The sequence below is a fragment of the Pelobates fuscus genome, chromosome 4 (assembly GCF_036172605.1).
Source record: "Pelobates fuscus isolate aPelFus1 chromosome 4, aPelFus1.pri, whole genome shotgun sequence".
NCBI lineage: Eukaryota > Metazoa > Chordata > Amphibia > Anura > Pelobatidae > Pelobates > Pelobates fuscus.
In genome coordinates, this window is record NC_086320.1 from 242,279,439 (window position 1) to 242,303,399 (window position 23,961).

General features: G+C 41.1%; 1 protein-coding gene across 1 annotated transcript in view; it reads right to left on the minus strand.

Moving 5' to 3' along the window:
- The window catches only part of LOC134609418 (polycystin-1-like protein 1), a 166,154-nt gene that overhangs the window by 75,352 nt on the left and 66,841 nt on the right, over window positions 1-23,961 (minus strand). The window contains exons 3-4 of the mRNA XM_063453094.1: window positions 10,243-10,450; window positions 10,009-10,115 (exon numbers count right to left, since the gene is read on the minus strand). Coding sequence (XP_063309164.1) covers window positions 10,009-10,115; window positions 10,243-10,450 — 315 coding nt within the window. The remainder of the gene's footprint in view (window positions 1-10,008; window positions 10,116-10,242; window positions 10,451-23,961) is intronic.

Sequence of the window (23,961 nt, forward strand, 5' to 3'; positions counted from 1 at the left end):
CCCTGCAGCACCTGTATTATGTCATTGTCATTGGGTATTCCTATCCCCATGGCCTGGGGTTTTGTCACGTTAAGTTTGTAATATGAACTGTCCCCATAATCTTTCATTTCTTTCAAGAGGTGCGGCATTGATATCAGCGGTTGGGTCAGAGTCAGTAGCACATCATCCGCGAATAGATTGGCTTTGTATTCTTTTTCCCCAGTGCGCACTCCATGTATGGAGTCATGCTGTCCAATCTTGGAGGCCAGTGGCTCCAATGCCAGGACGTACAGCAGGGGTGATAGTGGACACCCCTGCCTTGTTCTGTTTGAAATGCTGAAGGGACTTGATAGGAATCCCGCATTGAATACCTGGGCTGTTGGGGCGCTATACAGCGCTTTGACCGCTGATCTAAATTCTCCTGGCACTCCAAATTTTGTCATGAACGCCTCTAGGAATGTCCAGGGTAGGCTGTCAAAGGCCTTCTCTGTGTCTAGGGAGACAACAAGGCCTCTCTCTTTTTTGTATCTTGGGTAGGCCGTGCAGTATATTTAATACTTTGCGCGTGTTATCCGCTCCCTGTCTCCCTGTCATAAACCCGACCTGGTCTGTAGGAATTATCTGGGGTAGGAGAACACTCAGTCTCGTCGCGAACAGGTTGGCGAATATTTTCGCGTCAGTATTGAGCAGGGAGACGGGTCTGAAGTTCTGGGGAATGGTAGGTGGCTTCCCTGGTTTCTGTAGTGTGGGCTAATAGTGAGTCTTGTGGGAGTTTCTGTGTGATGGTTGCGTCTGTAAATGTGTGTACTAGTTGGGGTGCCAACAGGTGGTGGAAATGCTTATAATAATTATTAACCAGTCCATCTGGGCCTGGGGCTTTGCCTTTTGGTAAATTTCTTATTATGGTCTGGATTTCCTCCTCTGTGATGGGCTTAATGAGGTCTGACGCCTGTTGGGACGTGAGCATTGGGAGGTCTACTGTAGCCAGATATGCATGTATGTGTTCCTGTGTGAGTTGAAAGGTGGTTCCGTGTTTGTTTATGTTGTACAGGGCGGCGTAATAGTTTGCAAATTTAATACATATGTCTTTTGGTATCATTTTCTTCTCTCCCGTTGGGGACATGAGAAAGGCTATTTTTTGGTTCGCCCTTTGTTCTTGCAATCTTCTAGCTAGGAATCTGCTAGCTTTATTCCCCTGCTTGTATTGTTTTATTTTTAATCTCTGGAGCATGTACCCTGTATGCTCTAGTACTTTTTGGTGTAGTTTGTTTGTAATGTTGGAAATGTGCAATTTTAGGTCGGCGGATGGGGAAATTTGGTTGCGTGTATATAGTTAGTATAATTCTCTCCTCCATTGCATAATTTGGGACGCGGATTGTTTGTGTAGGTATGATGTCCGTTTAATAAAAATACCCCTAACTACGGATTTGTGCGCTGCCCATATTGTGCTCTGGGATATTCCTGGGGTAGCATTCTCTATAAAGTAATTGCTCAATGCCTCCTCCACTTCTTTCTTAAATGTGGGATCATTGAGCAAGGAAGCGTTTAGCCTCCAAGGGCTGCGGTGCTTATAATCATACTGGTCTCTGACCGACAACGTGACCAGTGCGTGGTCTGACCAGGTAATCTGACCTATGTCACAGTTGGTAATTTGGTTGAGTCCCTGCCCATGGATTTGAAACCCACCAATCCTCGAGTACGTGTTATGGACATGTGAGAAGTAGGTGTATACCCGCTCCGAGGTGTGGGATATTCTCGATGTATCATAGTAGTGGTGTAGCGAGAGGAGTTTCTGTAGCTTTTTACATTGTCTGTGGAGTATTGTATACCTTGGGCTGTATTGTGACACGTTAGTGTCTAGTTTTGGATCCCAGACATGATTGAAGTCACCACAAATAATGGATATCCCTTCTTGCATTGCATCCAAATTTTGTAGCAGATGTCGTAGGAATGTTCCTTGCATTGTATTGGGCGAGTAAACATGAGTGATTGTATATGTCATGTGGTTAATGGTGCATTTCAATATTATATATCTCCCATTTGCATCTATCTCCGTGGAAATCATGGTAAATGCTACCTGCCTAGAGATTGGTATGGATGTCCCCTTTGACTTAGTGGGGGATGTCGCATGATATTAGTATGGGTATTCCGTCACTGATGGTGAAACATAATGGTCAGTTCTATAATGCGTCTCTTGGAGGCAGACAACGTCCGCATCTGTGCGTTTAAGTTCTCTATTGTCACGTTCTGTTCCTGGTTGCGGATCATTCTGGTAATGGCTTCTGGTATCCAGTACTCCTTTTGCTATTCTTGTTTAATATTTCTTGGTTTTTGGTTTTCTATTCTGTGTCTGGTTTTCTTTATGCTGGGATTTCTGGGTTCATTCCTATAGTTCGTCCCTGGATTTCCCAGTCTCCAGGTTTCCTTTAAATGTTTGTTTTATGTGCCACACCCTTATGTTTCCAGCTTTCATTATGTGTTGGAGTTCCTGCAGGCAGCGGCTCAAAGCTTCTGTCCTTTCTTGCAGGTAAGTGCTATATATGTGTTCTTAATCTGTGGTTGTTTTAGCATACATTAGGCAGTGTAGGACCTGCCAGATATGGGGTACATTGGCGTTGTTGGCAGGCTTATGCAATGTATGATCATATAGTGTGACTAAACCCCCATGATTTCCATATGTAGTACTTAGTTATTTCTCCTCTTGTTTTGCCTATGTTATCTTGTCGTGTCTTAGTTTGTATATACCTGTCCATGTTCAGCCCTGTCCCGTCATGCCCATGTTTAGTTAATGTTCCCTTATGTATTGTGTCATGTTCTGGGTTTAGCTTCCTATCCTTCTCTGGTTCTGGGTTCTACTAGTTATGTCTTGTTTTCATGTTTGGTGCCTGTTCTAGCTTTGTCTTGTTTCTAGTACTGGATACACCCTTGCTGCAGAGCCTCCCTATACAGCTCCTGGGAGGTCTGCTTATTTCCTAGCTCCTAGTTCCTTGGATCCGCAAAAGCTGAATCAGGGTTCTGGTTGTGGCTGCACAAACGCTGGTGCTCAACACCAGGGGGCGTGCGGTTACCCTGCACCAGACCCTGCTAATCCACCTCCACGCTGAAGACTCCCACTTCATCAGGCATTATGGGTCCCGGTCCATGCCCCGCCACCTGGACACTGTGTCTGGGTTCCGGGCACCGGACTACCACCCTGACATCTATACAGTTGGTGTCTTTTAACCAGTAGGTCTAACCCTCTTACATTTAGAGAATAGATTTTCATGGGGATTTATACCCTATGATTTTAGTGAGGGTCATACTAAATGGTAAGTACCAGTACGGGGGGTTCGCTCACCCCAGCAGCATCAAGTCGAGTGACCTTCCCCTAGCCGAGGGTAAGATTCGGGCAGACATCACTCGCTGAGTTAAGGGTGATTGGGTCATATGGGGTACCTTAGCAGTGTTGTGGAACCACTGGGCGTGGCCAGCTGTCTGGATGTCCTGTAGGTACCTGAGATGGGGTGTGGTTTGTCTGGTTCCAGCCAGACCAGGGGGGGTCGGGAAACATGGTAATAGCAGGGTCAACAAACAAAACAGATACATCTTGTGTGCCATATTGGCGTAGGTACTACTTGGTACCTTTGGGGGTGAAAGTGTTAGCTCCCTCCCGGTGGGTGCATTCCCCGAGTTGACCCACACAACATCATTTAAAATGGTCATGGTGTCTTGGTTAACGGGGCGGCATTACCCTCTGTTGGGTGCTATATATATATACATATATTTTTTTCCCCTTGTTTTTGGAGCACCCCCAGTGGCATGTAGTGCCTACCCCATATCATAACATTTAACATGACTTTTACCATTTATACGATACCCCTGGTTCTCTCCATGGTTGGTATGTCAGGACTAGTCTCTCAACAGTCTCTTGGTAAAGACCCCCAGGTCTATTGCAATAGTGGCACAGTCTTTCATGCTGCATTTTTGGATTTTCTCCAGTCCGTGGAAGTACTGTTTGGCCTTTGTGGACTGCGGCGTTGGCTTGATTTGGTTATTCTCCACCTTCGCAGCACGCGGGCCCCTTCCTCCGGTGTGTTTATAGCGGACACCTTTCCTCCTCTGGACACCAGTACTTTTACAGAGTAACCCCAACAGTATGGCAACTTGTTGAGCCTGAGCTGTTCTGTAACACTTTTAAATTCTCTTCTTCTATTTAATGTAAACCTTGATATGTCCGCAAACACCAACAGCCCACCATATGGGTCTGGAAGTTTCTTCTTTGCACGGCTTGTTTGAAGCACTACCTCTTTCACGTGATAATAGTGCATTTTAATAAGAACATCCCTCGGGGTGTCCTGATATAGGAAGCTGGGCTTAACTGTTCTAGGGCTGCCTTTGCAGCATGGAATGATCGTATATGTCTCCCTGAAGTCTATTGTAGCTGATCCTGCAGTATGTCTGGCACCAGCGTTTTGAGGAGGCCGGTTAAGTAAGTTGCCAGTTCTGTTGGAACTACTTCCTCCCCCACCCCGCGAATTTGCAGGTTATTACGGTGGGCCCTGTCTTCCATGTCCGCTATCTTTAGCTCATATGCCTGCATTTGGTTGTGCAGCCCTGCCATCTCCTTCTCCATTTCTCTATGTGCCTCTATGCGCCATTTTAGTTTCTGTTCCAGCAGTTCTAACCTCCAATTCTTGTAGATCTTTATGTAGTGCCCCAATTGTGGCTTTGAAGCTGTTCTCTATCTTTGCAGGCATCTCTTCCAGCATTGTCCGCAGCATCTCCTGTGTGAGAGGAGTTTCTCTGTCCTGGTTCATGCGTAGCTGTTCTATCGCTTCCTCGTCGCCATTTTGGCCTTCTTCCTGCAGCGAGGCCTGCTTCCCCTGCGGCGTCTATGAGGTGAAAAAGGCACTTTTTTCTGCCTTATCGGCTTGCCTCTTCCCCTTTGCCTGTGACATGTTTTCTTGGGGTATATGTTGCCCCCATTTTTTTGTGGCTTTATGGCCAAATTACTCCATTGTGGGTCTCGTCGGAGCGGAGCGCTCAGTACATGTGAACGCTTAGTACTGCCGCCAGGACACGCCCCTGAAATCCATGTGTTTTTAGATGTTCAACAATCCTATCCTTTAACATGGTTTCCATTACTTCCCCCACTACTGAAGTAAGGCTTACTGGCCTATAGATGCCCGACACCTCTCTACTACCTTTCTTGTGAATGGGCAAAACATTCGCTAACTTCCAAACTTCTGGGAAAATAAATCTGTTAATGGTTTTGCTAGTACACCACTAAGTTCTTTTAATAACTTTGGGTGTATTCCATCAGGTCCCATTGACTTGTATTTACTTTTGACAGTTGAAATAGAACCTCTTCCTATGTAAACTCACATGTAACAAATAACCCATTTGTCCTTTTTCCTAACTGAGGCTCCTTTCATTCATTTTCATCTGTAAATACATAACAAAAATATTCATTGAGGCAGTCAACTAGCCATTTTTCCTCTTGTACATACCTTCCTTCTTTTGTTTTTAATCTAACTAATCCTGATTTTACTTTCCTTTTATTATTTATGTATCTAAAAAAAATGTTTTTGCTATTTTCTCTTCTGTGCATGATTTGGAAGCTCTTATAACTTGCTTAGCCTCTTTCTGCCTAATCTTATAGATCAGTGCTCCCCAACCTTTTTATCGCCGCGGACCGGTAAACATTTGATAATTTTTCCGTGGCCCGCTTGTTTTGATTTAATAAGACAAAAAAAAACCAAACAGTCACATATATTAAAAAAAACACGCAGACACATACATAGTCAGAAAATCACAAACACAGTCACATAAAGACATAGACTCAAAATTGTGTGTATGTGTGTGTGAGCGGTGCAGTGTGTATGTGAGGGTGGCAGTGTGTGTGAGAGTTGCAGTGTGTGTGTGGGGGGCAGTGTTTGTGGGGCAGTGTGTCTAGTGTGTGTATGGGGGAAATGTTTGTGGGGCAGTGTGTGCAGTGTGTGTATGGGGGCAGTGTTTGTGGGGCAGTGTGTGTAGTGTGTGTAGTGTGTGTATGGGGCAGTGTGTGTATGGGGCAGTGTGTGTATGGGGCAGTGTGTGTAGTGTGTTTATGGGGCAGTGTTTGTGGGGCAGTGTGTGCAGTCTGTGTATGGGGCAGTGTTTGTAGTGTGTGTATGGGGCAGTGTTTGTAGTGTGTGTATGGGGCAATGTGTGTAGTGTGTGTATGGGGCAGTGTTTGTGGGGCAGTGTGTGTATGGGGACAGTGTTTGTGGGGCAGTGTGTGTATGGGGACAGTGTTTGTGGGGCAGTGTGTGTAGTGTGTGTATGGGGCAATGTGTGTAGTGTGTGTATGGGGCAGTGTGTGTAGTGTGTGCATGGGGGCAGTGTTTGTGGGGCAATGTGTGTAGTGTGTGCATGGGGCAGTGTTTGTAGTGTGTATGGGGCAGTGTTTGTGGGGCAGTGTGTGTAGTGTGTGTGTGTGGGCAGTGTGTGTATGGGGGGTAAGGAGGCTTTTTTTAAATTTATTTAATTAAAATTAATATATTCATGTCCCCCCTCCCTTCTTACCTTTACTGGGAGGAGGGGGGACATTTCTTAGTCCCTGGTGGTCCGGTGGGGATTCCCTGGTGGTCCGGTGGTGGTGAGGTGAACTCTAGCCCACTTACAGGGCTAGAGTTCACTCTCGCGAGATTTGGAGCGTTGCCGTGGTTACCGCGGCAACGCTCCAAATCTCGCGAGAGGAGGACCCGGAGGAGCTGCAGGTAAGAGCTTCCGGGTCCTCTCTCACTCCCCTGCCGGCTGCCAGCAATGTGCCTGCAGACCGGGGAGATCTCTGATCTCCCCTCCGGTCCGCAGGCACATTACAGGGCTGGCACTTGGGCAATGCCAGCCCTGCATTAGCCGGCAGGCTCGCACACCCCACACCCCTGGGCGGCCCGGTACCGTTTGATCCACGGACCGGTACCGGTCCGCGGCCCGGGGGTTGGGGAACACTGTTATAGATCATTCTGTCTTCCTCCCTCAGTTTTTTTTTTACAATTACTAAATGCTAACTTTTTGTTTTTTACTATTTTGGCCACATCTGCGGAGTACCACAGTGGTTTCTTGAATGTTTTGCTTTTACTGACAAGCCTAATGCAATTGCCTGTTGCCTTCAGCAGTGCAACTTTTAGATAATCCCATTTCTCTTGGACTCCATTTAAATTGCTCAAGTCTGATAATGACTCCTTTACACATATTCTAATTTTAGAAAAGCCTGTTTTTCTAAAGTCTAAAACTGTTTTTATAAAGTCTAAAACTTTTGTTTTTGTGTGGTGCGACTCAGTCAATGTTCTTATATTAAACCACACTGACTGATGATCACTGGATCCTAAACTTTCACCTACAGTAATAGCTGATATCAAATCTCCATGTGTTAACACTAAATCTAGTATGGCCTTTTTACGAGTTGGCTCCTCAACGACTTGTTTTAGAGACAATCCCAGTAGGGAGTTAAGAATATGTGTGCTCCTGGCACAAGCAGCTATTTTGGTTTTCCAATTCACATCAGGAAGATTAAAGTCACCCATGATGATAACTTCCCCCTTTATTGTCATTTTAGCTATTTCCTCAACTAGTAGATTATCTAACTCTTCTATTTGTCCTGGGGGCCTATAAATCACACCTACACGAGTTACTGTGTGATTACCAAATTCTAACGTAACCCAAACGGACTCTATGTTCGCCTCACTAACTTTTATTAGGCTAGATTTCCTGCTATCCTTCACATACAGGGCCACCCCTCCCCTTTCTTGTCTTCCCTGTCTTTCTATATAAAGAGTACCCTGGTACTGCTATGTCCCAGTCATTTTTCTCATTATACCATGTCTCAGTAACAGCGACTAAATCTACATTATCAGTTGCCTTTATTGCCACAAGCATTTGTAGACATGACTCTAAGCTTATAATTTTTAACACACTTGCTACAGGCACCTTCTGTCCTTGTTTTGGGGGGCAATTGGATTGATGTTGTATCACCCTTTTGCCCCCCCCCCCATCCCATCTAGTTTAAATACATCCTAGCAAAACCTCTGAACTGCTCACTGAGAACATTTGTTCCCTTTTGAGAAAGATGCAAACCATATTTTTTGTACAGTTTATTTCCATTCCAAACAGAGCTACCATGAGAAATAAAGCCAAATCCTTGCTCCCGACACCATTCACCAAGCCACAAGTTAAAGTCCCTAATACGCATCCGCCTGTCCTTCTGAGTGTTATGCACAGGCAGAACTTCAGAGAATGATAGTGTGGAAGCAACCTGCCGTATATCATTGGCAAAAACACAAAAAAAACTTCCTTTACCTCTGAAACCTCATTGCAAGCCAAGTAATTTGTTCCTAGATGGACAAGAACATCCAATTCCCCTTCCTGCTTTGCTCACTTAACAATATTACAAATATGTCTCCTGTTTCTGTGAGCAATAGGTCCGGGAAGACATCTCACAAGACCACCATTGTCCATCTCCACACCTCTTATGATAGAATCCCCCAACAACAGCAGCTTTCCATTAGGCCTCACCATAGTCTCCAAGCTTGTCTCCACAACACAACTACAATTTGTGCCTGAGCCTGTCTCCACAATTCTACTAACCTCAGTGACTGAGCCTGTATCCACAACACCACTACCCTCAGTGCCTGAGCCTGTCTCCATAACACCATTACACTCTGGAAGTGCAGAAAATGAATTATGTAGAGCAACAGACTGCCTTTTATCCACAACTCTAAGTCTACCAGATCCTACAGTAATCCATCTGCCATTCCTAGTACGTCTCTGCGGCAGTGGCTTTGCAGCAGGTCCAGCCTGAGTTTGTTTACCAGATAATTTACAAATCTCAGACTTCAAAAATACAATTTCCTGCCACAATATAGATAACTGTCTACAGTTTAGACAGCATCCAAGTCTCCAAAAAGTGGAACGTGAAACAAATGCAGAACAAAACACGGTAACCAGAGAAGCATTCTGGCATTTATATAGCAGGTTCAGGAAAAAATGGATGGTCAGGAGAAACAAGTGACATTGGCCCAGCAGCTGACCTGGTACAGAGTTCCATGATCTGAGTGTGCACATTTTCCTTGTTGAAGATCCTGCACAGATTGACTGAGTGCCCACATCTGGCGGGTCATGGTTTTCAAGTGTGCGAGTTCTATGTTAAAGGCTCAGTTGTTATGTCAGGTTGCATGATATGAAACTCAGACTTGAACTAGCAAAATAAAATAATAAACAAAAGTCCAGGGCAAACAAAACAGGCAAGGCAAAAGCAGTCAGGGAGTCCAGTAGTCAATTTTCAGGCAAAAAAATGTAAAATAGCAATATTAAATAGCAATGGTAAAGTAGGCCAGAGGTTAGATAAACTCAGAAAATCAGAAAACACAGGAATAACAGGGATAGAGCACAGAACAACTTAGCAATGACAGATCAGCAGTTCTGTGTTTAAATATGAAGTCAAGTGTAACACACACCTAATCAGACATGCTCCCATAGCACCCTATTGGTGTATGGGGCTGTCACGCAGTTTGTCATTAAAAATGATACACAATATTTTTTTCCAGCCGCACCTCCTAGGGCTGCCCTTGCAGCATGGAATGATCGTATATGTCTCCCTGGAGTCTATTGTTGCCTGGGAAACATGACATGACAGGAGATCAGAGGTCGTGGCCCGCCCCGGTGTTTGTGCATGCACGCGTTCGGGCAGCCATGACGTGGAAGCGCCGCTGAAGCAGTGAGGGAGTTGAGGTAAGTCCTGACACATGCTCAAGTCTAATACAAATATATATAGGATCAGTACAAAATGCTATGTTCTAACCTTCTCATTAGCAGGGAAACACAACAAAGAAGAGGTCACCCATTGAGACTGGAAAAAATGAATTTTCCCTTACAGTAAGAGCAAAAAAAAAAGTGGAATTATCTACTGGTTGTGTATTAACTAATTTATATTTTATGGTTTTATCAAGGTTTACCCTCCAGAAAAATTATTGCTCACATTTTGTTTGCAATATATGCTATAGATAATACCTCATAATAAATAGATTTCTTGAGTTTCTTTCAAACAAAGGCTTGTCAGGACAGTAAAGTTCCCTAGTTTCAGAAATCTCATCTTCACCATGAAGAACAATGTGAACCTAAAATAAACAACACAATTAACTTATTAGAAGCTAAGGCCTTTCAATTACATGAATTAGAAAAAAGATACATATTAATTCCACAATGTATTTATTCTAAAATGCCACAAGTTTGAAATTAGTTTACCTTGGCTGTTGATATGGGTCTTGATCTGAAACCAGTTTCAACAATAATCGCATATTGCTGCTGGTCAGTTGGTGAATTGTCCTGAAGCGTGACAAATCCACTTTTCTTCTTTTCATGGGCATCTTTTAGATTGCAGATAGTTGCCAGGTAGATATATAAACAAATCGAGAGGAAAACGATAATGGACGGTAGAAAATTATTAGTAGAGCTGGGAAAAAAAACAAAAAAACAACATCAACATATAAGATATAAAAAACAGTGCATTTTCCACATTTTCAATAAATGCTAATTTTATTTTCTGGCACATTAACCCCCTGAGTCAATAGTACACGTTCTGATCAAAACAAAACCTAAACAAAAACTGGAATTTGCGCTATATGTCTGTTCACCCGTAGTTCCCCTCTTTCATATTATATGCACCCACACTTATTATATATAATTTTGATCAGGAGAAACAGGGCTTTAATGTATCATTAACTATTCATATATGGAACATAATTCATTATGAATAAAATTAAAAAATCTGTGAGAATTTATTTTTATTTTTTTAAATTTGTAGTTCCGCCTCACATTTTAGCTGTAAATGTCATAATACTGTTAGGTTTTACTGCAAATAAATGCACATATTTGTAATCAGCGATGTCTCACGAGTACAACAGTACCCCCCATTAACAGGTTTTATGGTGTTTTGGAAAGTTACAGGGTCAAATATAGAACATTCAATTTTCAAATTGAAATTTGCCAGATTAGTAATGTTACCTTTGAGACGGTGTGGTAGCCCAGGAATGAGAATTACCCCCATAATGGCATACCATTTGAAAAAGTAGACAACCCAAGGTATTGAACGTGGGGTATGTTTAGTCTTTTTTAGTAGCCACTTAGTCACAAAATATCATTGTTGTAATACAATTTACCAGTTTTAAACACTAATATTTGAGTTCAGCGAAGTCTCCCGAGTAAAACAGTACCCCCTATGTACAGGTTTTATGGTGTCTTGGAGAGTTACAGGGTCAAATATAGTGCTTGCGAATTAAATTCTCTGCACTTTCTCCCTGTGTTGTCAGGCATGTCAATCAAATTTTAATTAATCAAATTGAAGCTGCATTCTTTTTTTTTGTGTGTGTTTGTTTTTATTATACATTATCCTCCATAGCCAGTAACCTGTGTTTATTATACATTATCCCCCCATGGCCAGTAATCTGTGCTTATTATACATTATCTCTCCCATAGCCAGTAACCTGTGTTTATTATACATTATCCTCCCATATCCAGTAACCTGTGTTTATTATACATTATCCCTCCCATAGCCAGTAACCTGTGTTTATTATATATTATCCTCCCATAGCCAGTAACCTGTGTTTATTATACATTATCATCCCATAGCCAGTAACCTGTGCTTGTTATACATTATCTCCCCCATAGCCAGTAACCTGTGTTTATTATACATTATCCCCACACAACCAGTAACCTGTGTTTATTATACATTATCCCCCATAGCCAGCAACCTGTGTTTATTATACATTATCCCCCCACAACCAGTAACCTGTGTTTATTATACATTATCCTCCCCATAGCCATTAACCTGTGTTTATTATGCATTATCTGGTGTAACAGTAGTGTACATTTAAAAAAAAAATACAGGGGGCTTGTTGTCACCTTTCGGGGACCCTTGGTGTTGTACGTGGCTGGGTGGAGGAAGAGACCTTCAATTACATCAGTGAGGACAAGGAACGGGACATGGCTAGCTTGGTATCCAACCTTGTGCAAATTAGTTTGCGGTTGTGCAAATGGACTGTTTGCGGGTGTTAAACGGGGAGTTTGGTCTGTCACTGTGAAGCGGGCATAACCCTTACACTACCTGATCGATACAACATCATACCTGATGTTTTAAAGCACGTTATTCCAAACAATTTAGGAATGTTAGGTGATGTATGCCCTTTATGGATTAAAACCAGACTCTTCATCAACTATGTAATTTTCCATGGGAGTTTTGCCATGGATCCCCCTCCGGCATGCCACAGTCCAGGTGTTAGTCCCCTTGAAACAACTTTTCCATCACTATTGTGGCCAGAAAGAGTCCCTGTGGGTTTTAAAATTCGCCTGCCTATTGAAGTCTATGGCGGTTCGCCCGTTCACGAACATTTGCGGAAGTTCGCGAACTGAAAATTTAGGTTCGCGACATCTCTAGTCTCTAATAAGCAACAGAGGGGCAAGTCTAGAAATACCAGCATAGACAGAAATAGAGCACCCTCTGTTAAACCAACAGCTCAAAGAAGTAAACTCAAGGAGTCGGACAAGACAGTGTATTTTCTAGACATTCCCATCCCTGTTGAAACCAATAACCCTTCCTCTATATCCCAATCAGTTCCTTTTTTGGAACAGGGCCCATATCGCCACCAAAGGGGGAAACTCCGAGACAGGGACAGGTGGGGATACAAACAACAGAATCGCACAAAGAACTAAACCCAAATAGGATTATAAATCTCTCAGATTTTACTCTGTTACCCAGACATATATCTCTACTCAGTAAAGGCCTTTCATTTGTACCAACACCACAATGCAATACCTTTGAGTGGACGAAAGATATTAATCTATTTGGTAGAAAAATTGCCCTTAACATGATTCACACTAAGAAAGATACACAAACTGCAAATGACCTAGGACTGACCCTTGGGGACTTTTACTTGGCACAAAATTTAACAGACTTTTTCTACCAAATATATCAAAAACACCATTACTCCTACTCCAATTGCTAGACATTTTCAGAATTTCCACAGTGGACAAGCAAATTGCCTGAAATTCCAAGCAATTGAAAAGCTTCTCCCTAACCCAAGAAAAGGAAATTTAAATAGACTCTTATTACAAAAACAGTCACAGTGGATCTACAAATTCAAGATACTGACACCTTGTGGTCTAAATGAAGAATACAACTACACTCCCTTCATTCACAAATAATGTCATGATGTTCTCTGATGGCACTAATTTCTATTGTGATTTATTCTACATATCTCTAGACTTTTTGACCTTGTATGACCTTCCCTCACTACATTGGACTTATATTACTTTTCAACACAAAATCTCTTTTGACCCTCTATTTCTCTTTGGACTCTCTAGCTTTGGTGTATTTGTTTCTAAATATTCTGGGATGGTACCCAGAACAGTGCACCAGTCCCAGCTGTCTTTTCTCTGGGCTGTGCATAATTCATATACACCTAGATAAATTTAATCATTTCTGTAATAATCCTTTATATTATTAACATTCCCATTGTTTTATGGATGCTGCATTAATAGATATCTGCACTGGTTAGTTATATATCATGTACCTTATAACTGGAACTAACATTCTAATAATTAATTTCATGAACTTATTATGTCAGGATATACAATGAAGTACTGTTTCCTTGTATGCATATTACCTGCTCATTACAAATGTAATTTCCTGGAAAAACTTTTTTCTATACAATATAGTTAAGAATTTACACCACTGTGGGTCAATGTAGGCTATAGTATTTTGACCCCTACATTAGTCACCCATACAGCATGCATTTATCAAATATGGAACAATATTTTAATAATAATTTCCTAAAAATATTATATATATCCAAAACTAAGATTTCTTTAATCATTTTGATCACCATTAACTCTTCATTAATTTTACATTATCCTTTTATTATAGCAACCTCTGTAGAATATGTTTCTGAAACTATTCTTTCAAGCTATTTGTGTCCAACTATGGGTCTTCACAACACGGAAGGAGTTAATTTGCACATTCTCTAGCTCCTCCCACCAACCAATCAGGTTTTTTGGCGCCCTATTTAAATCGAGCATATGAGGGTATTACTTACCCCTTGAAGAGCCGCTCACAGGCGAAACGCTCGTCGGGGCTCCCTCGTGTAGCTTTATTTACAAGTTGCGCTAGAGTATTTTTATTTATCGAACTAATCATTAGACTTTCTCACAGAATCTGTTAATATTCCTCCAGTTTTAGGAAGCCTTGAGATCTGCTATTCGGAAAATTAGCGACAGATCAGTCCTCTCTATCAGTTAGACGTTGTAGATTAGAGAGCCAAGTATTTCTGTGACTAATACCTTAGGGCTTTTTAGCCTAGCAACTTGTAACTAAATCATTTTAGATTTAGGCTTTGGCAGTGATTTCTAGCTCAGCCACGGTTAGGGAAACGGCGGACATTCCTTCCACTAACCTAGCCTTATCGTACATTTATTATAGCTGCACTATTACTAGCTAGTTCAGGACAGATCAGCAAACTACTCTGACAGAGCTATTTCTTTGCTGTCTTTACCTAAGTATTTGTACTACCCTGGGCTATCATTTTATTTAGTTTATTATTTTCTCCAGGTTATTTGTTAAGGTCTGTTAACTTACTATGCTGCAACCCCCAGTCACTGTTTAGATATTCAGGGCCATTTTTGCACTGGTTTGAGGTTATTTGTTGAGGTATGTTAACTTACTATGCTGCAACCCCCAGTCACTGTTTAGATATTCAGACCGTTTTTGCACTGGTTTGAGTCAGACTCAGCATTAAAGGACCACTCTAGTGCCAGGAAAACATACTCGTTTTCCTGGCACTAGAGTGCCCTGAGGGTGCCCCCACCCTCAGGGACCCCCTCCCGCCCGGCTCTGGAAAGGGGAAAGGGGTTAAATCTTACCTTTTTCCAGCGCTGGGCGGAGAGATCTCCTCCTGCTCTCCTCCTCCGATCCTCCTCTTCTCCTCCCCGTCGGCTGAATGCGCACGCGCGGCAAGAGCTGCGCGCGCATTCAGCCGGTCACATAGGAAAGCATTCATAATGCTTTCCTATGGACGCTGGCGTGCTCTCACTGTGAAAATCACAGTGAGAAGCACGCAAGCGCCTCTAGCGGCTGTCAATGAGACAGCCTCTAGAGGACATAGGGGGAAGGCTTAACCCATTCATAAACATAGCAGTTTCTCTGAAACTGCTATGTTTATGAAAAAATGGGTTAACCCTAGCTGGACCTGGCACCCAGACCACTTCATTAAGCTGAAGTGGTCTGGGTGCCTAGAGTGGTCCTTTAACCTTGGCATTATTATTGTCTCTGCTTGACACTCCATCTAATCGATATTCTAGAACAGATATCTTTTCTCTTTCCCTTTGAGAAATTTGATACTCAGTTTAGATGACCAAATGTTACAGTCATATAGTGACTTTGTTTCATCTTTCAGTTTAGCAGTATAGAGTTTTCCTGTACTTTGGGTATCAGATACTACTCGTTCTGTTTCTATCAGTATAGTAGGGACACTATTAGCTGTACTTCTATTTATATTTTTTCTTTCTGTACCCTCTTTGTTCTCCCTTTCTTCTCTGATTGGGTTTATGTGGTGTTTCATATATGTATTTGTTCAGAGCCAGGTATCTTTCCAGCTCTTCTTAAATTTTGAATCTATTAAAAGTTATTTTTTATCATACATTTTGGTCACTGGACAGCTCAGTTTCTTTTTGTTTGCCATTTAGTTCTATGGGTTAACCCCTACCATTTCTGACCAGCTATCCTATCTACAGTTTCATCAAATCTCTCCTTTTTACCATATATAAATATATATAACAATAATATATATATATATATATATATATATATATATATTAATAGTAAAATACACCTAGACAGTGTATGTTTGTGTATGTATATGTGTATATATATATATATACTTAGATCATATATATATATATATATATATATATATATATATGATCTAAGTGTATTATTGTTTTTTTTACACTTATTTTTACTTTATTTGATTTTATTTCCAGCCAGCAGGGGGACTACCTGTCATTACAGGCAGTCCCCCTGCTGGCAATGCAGCAGGCAGCTAACCCGGCCATGTGATTGTGAGGTCCTTGCAAGGACCTCACTCTCACATGGCCGGGGGGGGGGGGGGGGCTGCAGGAGGATGGATCTGCCGCGGGGGACTCCCTGGGAGTTCCCCCAACCGGGATCGCCGGCGACCGGGTAAGTAAAAAAAAATGGAGGGCGTACTATTACGCCCTGCGGCTTTTAGAGCCGCTTTGAATAGGGCGTAATAGTACGCCCTCCGGTTTTAAGGTGTTAAATAGAATTGGCATAATAATTTGGAACAGGGTGTGTGTATATATATATATATATATATACAGGGAGTGCAGAATTATTAGGCAAATGAGTATTTTGACCACATCATCCTCTTTATGCATGTTGTCTTACTCCAAGCTGTATAGGCTCGAAAGCCTACTACCAATTAAGCATATTAGGTGATGTGCATCTCTGTAATGAGAAGGGGTGTGGTCTAATGACATCAACACCCTATATCAGGTGTGCATAATAATTAGGCAACTTCCTTTCCTTTGGCAAAATGGGTCAAAAGAAGGACTTGACAGGCTCAGAAAAGTCAAAAATAGTGAGATATCTTGCAGAGGGATGCAGCACTCTTAAAATTGCAAAGCTTCTGAAGCGTGGTCATCGAACAATCAAGCGTTTCATTCAAAATAGTCAACAGGGTCGCAAGAAGCGTGTGGAGAAACCAAGGCGCAAAATAACTGCCCATGAACTGAGAAAAGTCAAGCGTGCAGCTGTCAAGATGCCACTTGCCACCAGTTTGGCCAAATTTCAGAGCTGCAACATCACTGGAGTGCCCAAAAGCACAACGTGTGCAATACTCAGAGACATGGCCAAGGTAAGAAAGGCTGAAAGACCACCACCACTGAACAAGACACACAAGCTGAAACGTCAAGACTGGGCCAAGAAATATCTCAAGACTGATTTTTCTAAGGTTTTATGGACTGATGAAATGAGAGTGAGTCTTGATGGGCCAGATGGATGGGCCCGTGGCTGGATTGGTAAAGGGCAGAGAGCTCCAGTTCGACTCAGACGCCAGCAAGGTGGAGGTGGAGTACTGGTTTGGGCTGGTATCATCAAAGATGAGCTTGTGGGGCCTTTTCGGGTTGAGGATGGAGTCAAGCTCAACTCCCAGTCCTACTGCCAGTTTCTGGAAGACACCTTCTTCAAGCAGTGGTACAGGAAGAAGTCTGCATCCTTCAAGAAAAACATGATTTTCATGCAGGACAATGCTCCATCACACGCGTCCAAGTACTCCACAGCGTGGCTGGCAAGAAAGGGTATAAAAGAAGAAAATCTAATGACATGGCCTCCTTGTTCACCTGATCTGAACCCCATTGAGAACCTGTGGTCCATCATCAAATGTGAGATTTACAAGGAGGGAAAACAGTACACCTCTCTGAACAGTGTCTGGGAGGCTGTGGTTGCTGCTGCACGCAATGTTGATGGTGAACAGATCAAAACACTGACAGAATCCATGGATGGCAGGCTTTTGAGTGTCCTTGCAAAGAAAGGTGGCTATATTGGTCACTGATTTGTTTTTGTTATGTTTTTGAATGTCAGAAATGTATATTTGTGAATGTTGAGATGTTATATTGGTTTCACTGGTAAAAATAAATAATTGAAATGGGTATATATTTGTTTTATGTTAAGTTGCCTAATAATTATGCACAGTAATAGTCACCTGCACACACAGATATCCCCCTAAAATAGCTATAACTAAAAACAAACTAATTTAGGAGTAAGACTATGACATTATATAAGAACACTTCAGCAAAAATCAGTAATCCTTTCTTTGATTCAGATACCTTTGAAATTAATAATGGTACTAGGCAAGGTTGTCCTCTGGCTCCACTACTATACATTTTGTCATTGGAACCACTAGCTGCACTAATTAGGCAAAACATTAATATAAAAGGAATAGTAATGCGAGAAAGTGAAGTTAAGATAACTCTGTTTGCGGACGATATCATTCTCACCTTAGTTAACCCGCAGGTGTCAATTACACACTTACTAAGTGATATAGCTATATATAGCTTCTTTTCGAACTATAAAATTAACATTAAAAAAACTCAAATTTTACCTTATAAATTAAGTGATGCCGACAGAGAATTAATAACCAAGCAATTCCATATAGCCTGGGCTAAAGAAGAGATTGATTACCTGGGGATAAAAATTTCTCTTGACATCCCCAGTACAATACAAATGAACTATGAAAACCTATTTGGCAATCTACAACACCAAATAACCAAGTGGAAACGAATAGAACCATCCTGGATTGGTAGAATAAACATGGTTAAAGCATTTCTGATACCGAAACTCTTATACCTTTTTAGGGCAATTCCATTTAGAATTAAGACAGAAATGCTTAACCGGTTTCAAAATCTTTTTTCTAATTTCATTTGGGCCAATAAACCTCCTAGGATTGCTTTTGAAATATTACGTAGAAGCTACTCGAAAGGAGGCATAGCATTTCCGGATGTATATAAGATCTATGAAGCATGTAAAGCATCCAAGTTATTAATGTGGATGAATATGGATCAAGATATTTCACCATGGTTTAGTATAGAACAAGAAAGTAGTCCTAAATATAAACTACCTATTTTGGTGTGGTTAGGCCTATTAGACCTGGTCGTATTGGAGAATAATTTTTTCTCCAATAATATTCTAAATGACATGTTCATAACTTCTAAAATACTTATGAAAAAACTTAACTTGAGGGATATAATATTTTATGATACTCCAATGGAGGCCCTATGTTATATATTGATAGATCTAGACATTAAACCTTGGCTTCAATTGGGGATAAATAAGATCTCTGATTTATGTGAAGGAAACAAGCTGACTATATTTAATCAATTACAACTGAAATATAATATACCAATAAGAGATATATTCAAATATCTAAGACTAAAGAACTTCCTAATGTCTAAATCAATTTGTAAAGAACATTATATAACCTTTCAAATTGTTAATAGTCAAAAAAAAGGTAGTATCGCCAGATTTTCTAAACTGTTTGACCTAATGGATCAGGACTTTCAAATCCCTCCTTTTAAAAAGTGGGAAATCGATACTGGTAAACCTATACCTTTTGTAGAATGGACTGGAGGTACTCAATTAGTGAAACAATCTATTCATAATGTATCATTACTAGAAACCCATTTTAAACTAATATATAGATGGTACTTTGTTCCAGCTAGAATGCATAAGATTGATCCTACCCATACAAATATTTGCTGGAGATGTGGTCTGGAAAATGGCAAAATATACCATATATGGTGGGCATGTCCTAAATTAGACGATATAAAAACTCAAATGTTTGAACTAGTAAGTTCTCTATATCCAGGTATTAAGGAAATTAGCCCACAAATGTTCTTGTTTAATATAGGTTTCCCTATACAAGATAACAAGTTAAATAGGTTATTGACTAATTTTTTCTTCGCAATTAAAATCAACATCGCTAGATGCTGGAAATCCCCTGTACCCCCCGATTGGAAAGAAATTATGTCTCAAATCGAATTCCAGCGTAAAATGGAGATGAGCCATGTCTTTAACCTACAACATAGGAAAAATGAGAAAATCTGGTCCCTCTGGACCTCCAAATATTTGAATTAGATTTAAATATATTTACGCACTGTCCTTTTCCCCTGCATTGGCCGGGGTGGGGTGAGAGGGGGAGGAGGGGGAGAGAATTTAATTTTTAATCTTGAATTTATAACTTAGTAGCAATATATGGTTTCTCTTTTTTTTTTTTGTATTGTTTGTCTGTATGTCTACTTTTAATATATTCACATAATCTAAATATTATGAATGTTTTGATAGATATCATCAACTATAGTGCATATCTATATTAGCATGGGATGTTTTTATCTTTATGGTATAAGCATGATATGTGATCTTTGATGAAGTCTATTTGTTATAAACAAAAGTGATTTTATGTATTTTTCAAAACTTTTCTCTGAATAAATATTATAAATATAAAAAATAAAAACAAACTAAAAACTACTTTCAAAAATATTCAGCTTTGATATGAATGAGTTTTTTGGGTTCATTGAGAACATGGTTGTTGTTCAATAATAAAATTAATCCTCAAAAATACAACTTGCCTAATAATTCTGCACTCCCTGTATATATGTTATTTATATTGGGGTCATTGCCTTTTATATCTAACGGAAGGATGCGGATGTGATGGCGGGGTATGGGGCAATGACCTGTATTTCTATGTTAAGTTATTAGTAATTGTGAGTACAGTCCTTTACTCCGTCAAGCATTCCCTTTTTCCCATAAAATAAAATCTCCAAGTAATCCACAGTGTAACAAATCGCTGGTATCGCCGAATAATCCACACATAAGCCAAGGCTTAATGCTGGAACAAGTCTGATTTACTGAGAAACAGAGCACACAATTTATACAGTACATAACTCCGGGCCAGGCTAGATAATTGGGTTTGAGCACTTATCAAACTCAATTATCTAGTGGCCAGAAAAGTTAAAATTTTTCACAATTATTAGAAACATACTTTATACATAATATATCAATATAAAAAACATATCCATGGGTAGCTGAGGGTGATGTGAGCAACATCCAAATTTCATGAGAATCCGTTTGGTAGTTTTGGAGTTATACCATGTGGAAGTTTGACTGGCTCACCACGAGGTTGTAGCCAACTCAGAGTTCCATGAAATCAGTGGTGCGAGCCGGTCTCCTTTCCGATGAAAATTGCACGAAAACCCCCATAGATGTAATGTAGCTGGTTACATGAGAGTGCTCCCCTCGTTCGGTAGATTGAAACTACCGAACGCCATTCATGTACAATTCGTGAAAATGGGTCAGGCGGGACTTCCATGGGGGACAGGGGATTGCTGGAGAGCCATGCCGTAAATAGTTCCAGGCGCTCGACGCCTAAGTCCCGCTGGCCGGCCATTCGGGAGTTTAAGATGGCTGCCATCCATTGTTCTCGCCACGTGTACATGTCCCGAAATGGCGGCCACCCAGGAGTGTTCAATTAGCTTGCGTTTTCGGGTAATAACACAGGATTCTACATTCTAATTGCTACCCAGGGTGGTTCTCGTTCGGTAAAACAGCTATTTTACCGAACAACGGATTTTGATAAATTAAAGTACCGAACAACTAACAGTAAAAGGTAGTGGATTCCACGAACAAAGTAGCAGGGAGGGAAAGTACCAAATGCAGGGAGGGTGATTCTTCACACTAATTAATAAAAGCTGTGGACAATTTATACCCTAGTGTCCGTGTTTTATTGGGAAAGGTATGTGGTGAGGGGGTTTGTCCAAGGTTCCGACTGCCCATATGGTGACTATACACCAGTCAAGAAAAATGGAGATACCTTAGAAGGGAAAATAATTACGAGAGGGGAAAGAAATGTCAATAGAAAAATAAAAATAAATATACAAACATAAATAAAAATAGTACTTAATTAAAAATATGAGGCAAAGATATGACTCACACCAGTATTTGTGACAAAATGTAATGCTGCTTACCAACAGATCATCGAGATTATATGTAGGTATTGTCCTATATTAAGGAGGGACCCATGACTAGGACATAGTTTGTCAGATATTGTAACGTGTGATCGTATGAAACTCAAAAAAATTGTTCTGTCAGATTGAAAATAATAAAAATCTGAGACAAACAAATCCAATAAGGGCAAGACAGAAGCAAGGTCAGGCAATCCAATGGTCAAATATCCAGGCAGCAAAGGTTTAGCAACGGTGAGGCAGTCCAAGCTCGGGTAAAATAGGAATTCAGGAGAAAAGGAACACAGGTAATAACAGGTAAGTAGCACAGATCAACTGAGCAATGAAAGCTCAGCTGTTCTAAGTTTAAATAGGATGCCAGACCAAAAGCACACCTACTTGATAAGCCTTCATAACACCTTATTAAAGCATGGGGCTGTCATTAACTTAGGGATGCCATTGTCAGGATACTAGTTGATCCAGCACGTAGAACTGTATCACACCTAGGACTAATGTCTTAGGTGTAGAATGGCCGGACTTAAAGGGAAACTCCAGTGCCAGGAAAACAATCCATTTTCCTGGCACTGCAGGTCCCCTCTCCCTCCCACCTCCCAATCCCTGGTTGCTGAAGGGGTGAAAACCTTATTAATTTATTAACCTTTATTAATACCTGGGTGACCAGCAGACACATTGTCCTGAAACACCTTTATGATATTAACCCTTTCCCCCAATTGAACGAACAGTTTGTCCTGAGGTTTACCGCAGGGCACTTAAGACTGAGCCTCCATGATGGAGCCAAGAAGCGGAGGGGACAATGAAAGGACAGTGGACGCAATGATACATTCCACGGGAATGATATGGGGCGTTTCTTGCTCTAGTATAGCCTCAGTATCGAACTGCCTGGACAAGGTGTCGGCCTTGACATTTTTAGAACCAGGTCTATAAGTGATAAGAAAATTAAAGTGAGAAAGAAACCACCTAGCTTGTCTAGAAGATAATCACGTGGCATCTCCTATGTAAGCCAGGTTTTTGTGATCAGTAATGATCAAAAGGGGGTCCTTTGAACCCTTTAAAAGATGTCGCCATTCCTTGAGAGCTAGAATAATGGCCAACAATTCTCTATTGCCAATATCGTAATTGCGCTCAGTAGGATACAACTTTCTAGAAAAGTAACCAGAAGGATGTAACTGAGTTTCCTGGCTCTCCCTGTGGGAGAGAACTGCCCGTACCCCTGTCTCTGAAGCATCAACTTCAAGTATGAAAGGCTTACTGGTGTCAGGATGTATCAATATGTCAGCGGAGACAAACTGCTGTTTGAGAGTTTCAAAGGCTTCAATAGCCTCCTTAGACCATATTGTACTACTAGCCCCCATGTCATATTGGTGATGGGGGCTATTACTGAAGAAAATCCCTTTATAAATCTTCTGTAATAATTGGTGTGATGAGACCAATCTCGCCACTGTGCATTGGTGGAGCCTGGTTGCCCGCCTGCTGCCTTGAGACTATGGCCCCATGTTGAAACGCTTGATTTTCCCCTGCAAAGACACGAAAGCCAGGTCATTCGGTACTTGCCCTATTTGAACAGTGATACCCCAGATAGCTATGCCATGGAGCCCACTCATATAATGAAAGACTATGTCAAAGACTTTGGCTCCATGGCAATTGAACTGTATGTATGTGGTCTGAGCACCATTCAGTAATAATGTGCGCTCAGATCTAAGCTATCTGGGGATAATTGAATGTACCTGTTTTATGCAATAGATGCACAGTTATATATTTTTATGTATTTTATTGTCTTTTGCTACCATGTGTTCAATGGCGTTTTGCCTCTGTCCTTGGAGATAATTGGATTACTTCCCAATTATCTCCAGGATAGAAGACTCTGTGGAACTGTTTTCGGCAGAAAAGCCATGCTTCATTTGGTCACTAAGGACTTCGATCTATCTTTTGAACCACTGCACCAATTTGGATGATTTTGACATATGTTTGTATTTGGAGTATGCTGATTCTGAAAATGTAAGTAAATGTGTTTATGTAAATGTGATATATATTTTTACAGTTATGAATAATGTGAAAAAACTGTATTTCTCTGCCTGTGGTAATTACATTAACCCATTGTGTAAGGTAATGGTATCACAGGCAGAGGGGAGGATGTTGTGTGGGAGTGTCTGAGTGTATTGCACGTGTTTATTGGTTGTTTTACAAAACCCTGTGGGTGGTACTAATCTGTAAGAATGTGTATATAAGAACAATAAACCACAGCTCTGTCTGATCACTGCTTGACCCTCAACATGGAGCCTTGTCTCGTTCTTGGGGGGATTTACTGTATGCTGTTAGAGACTGATTGCCAGGAGTGTAAGCCGCTTGGGTGCTTTTTCCTGTTCGTCTGCTAGCAGC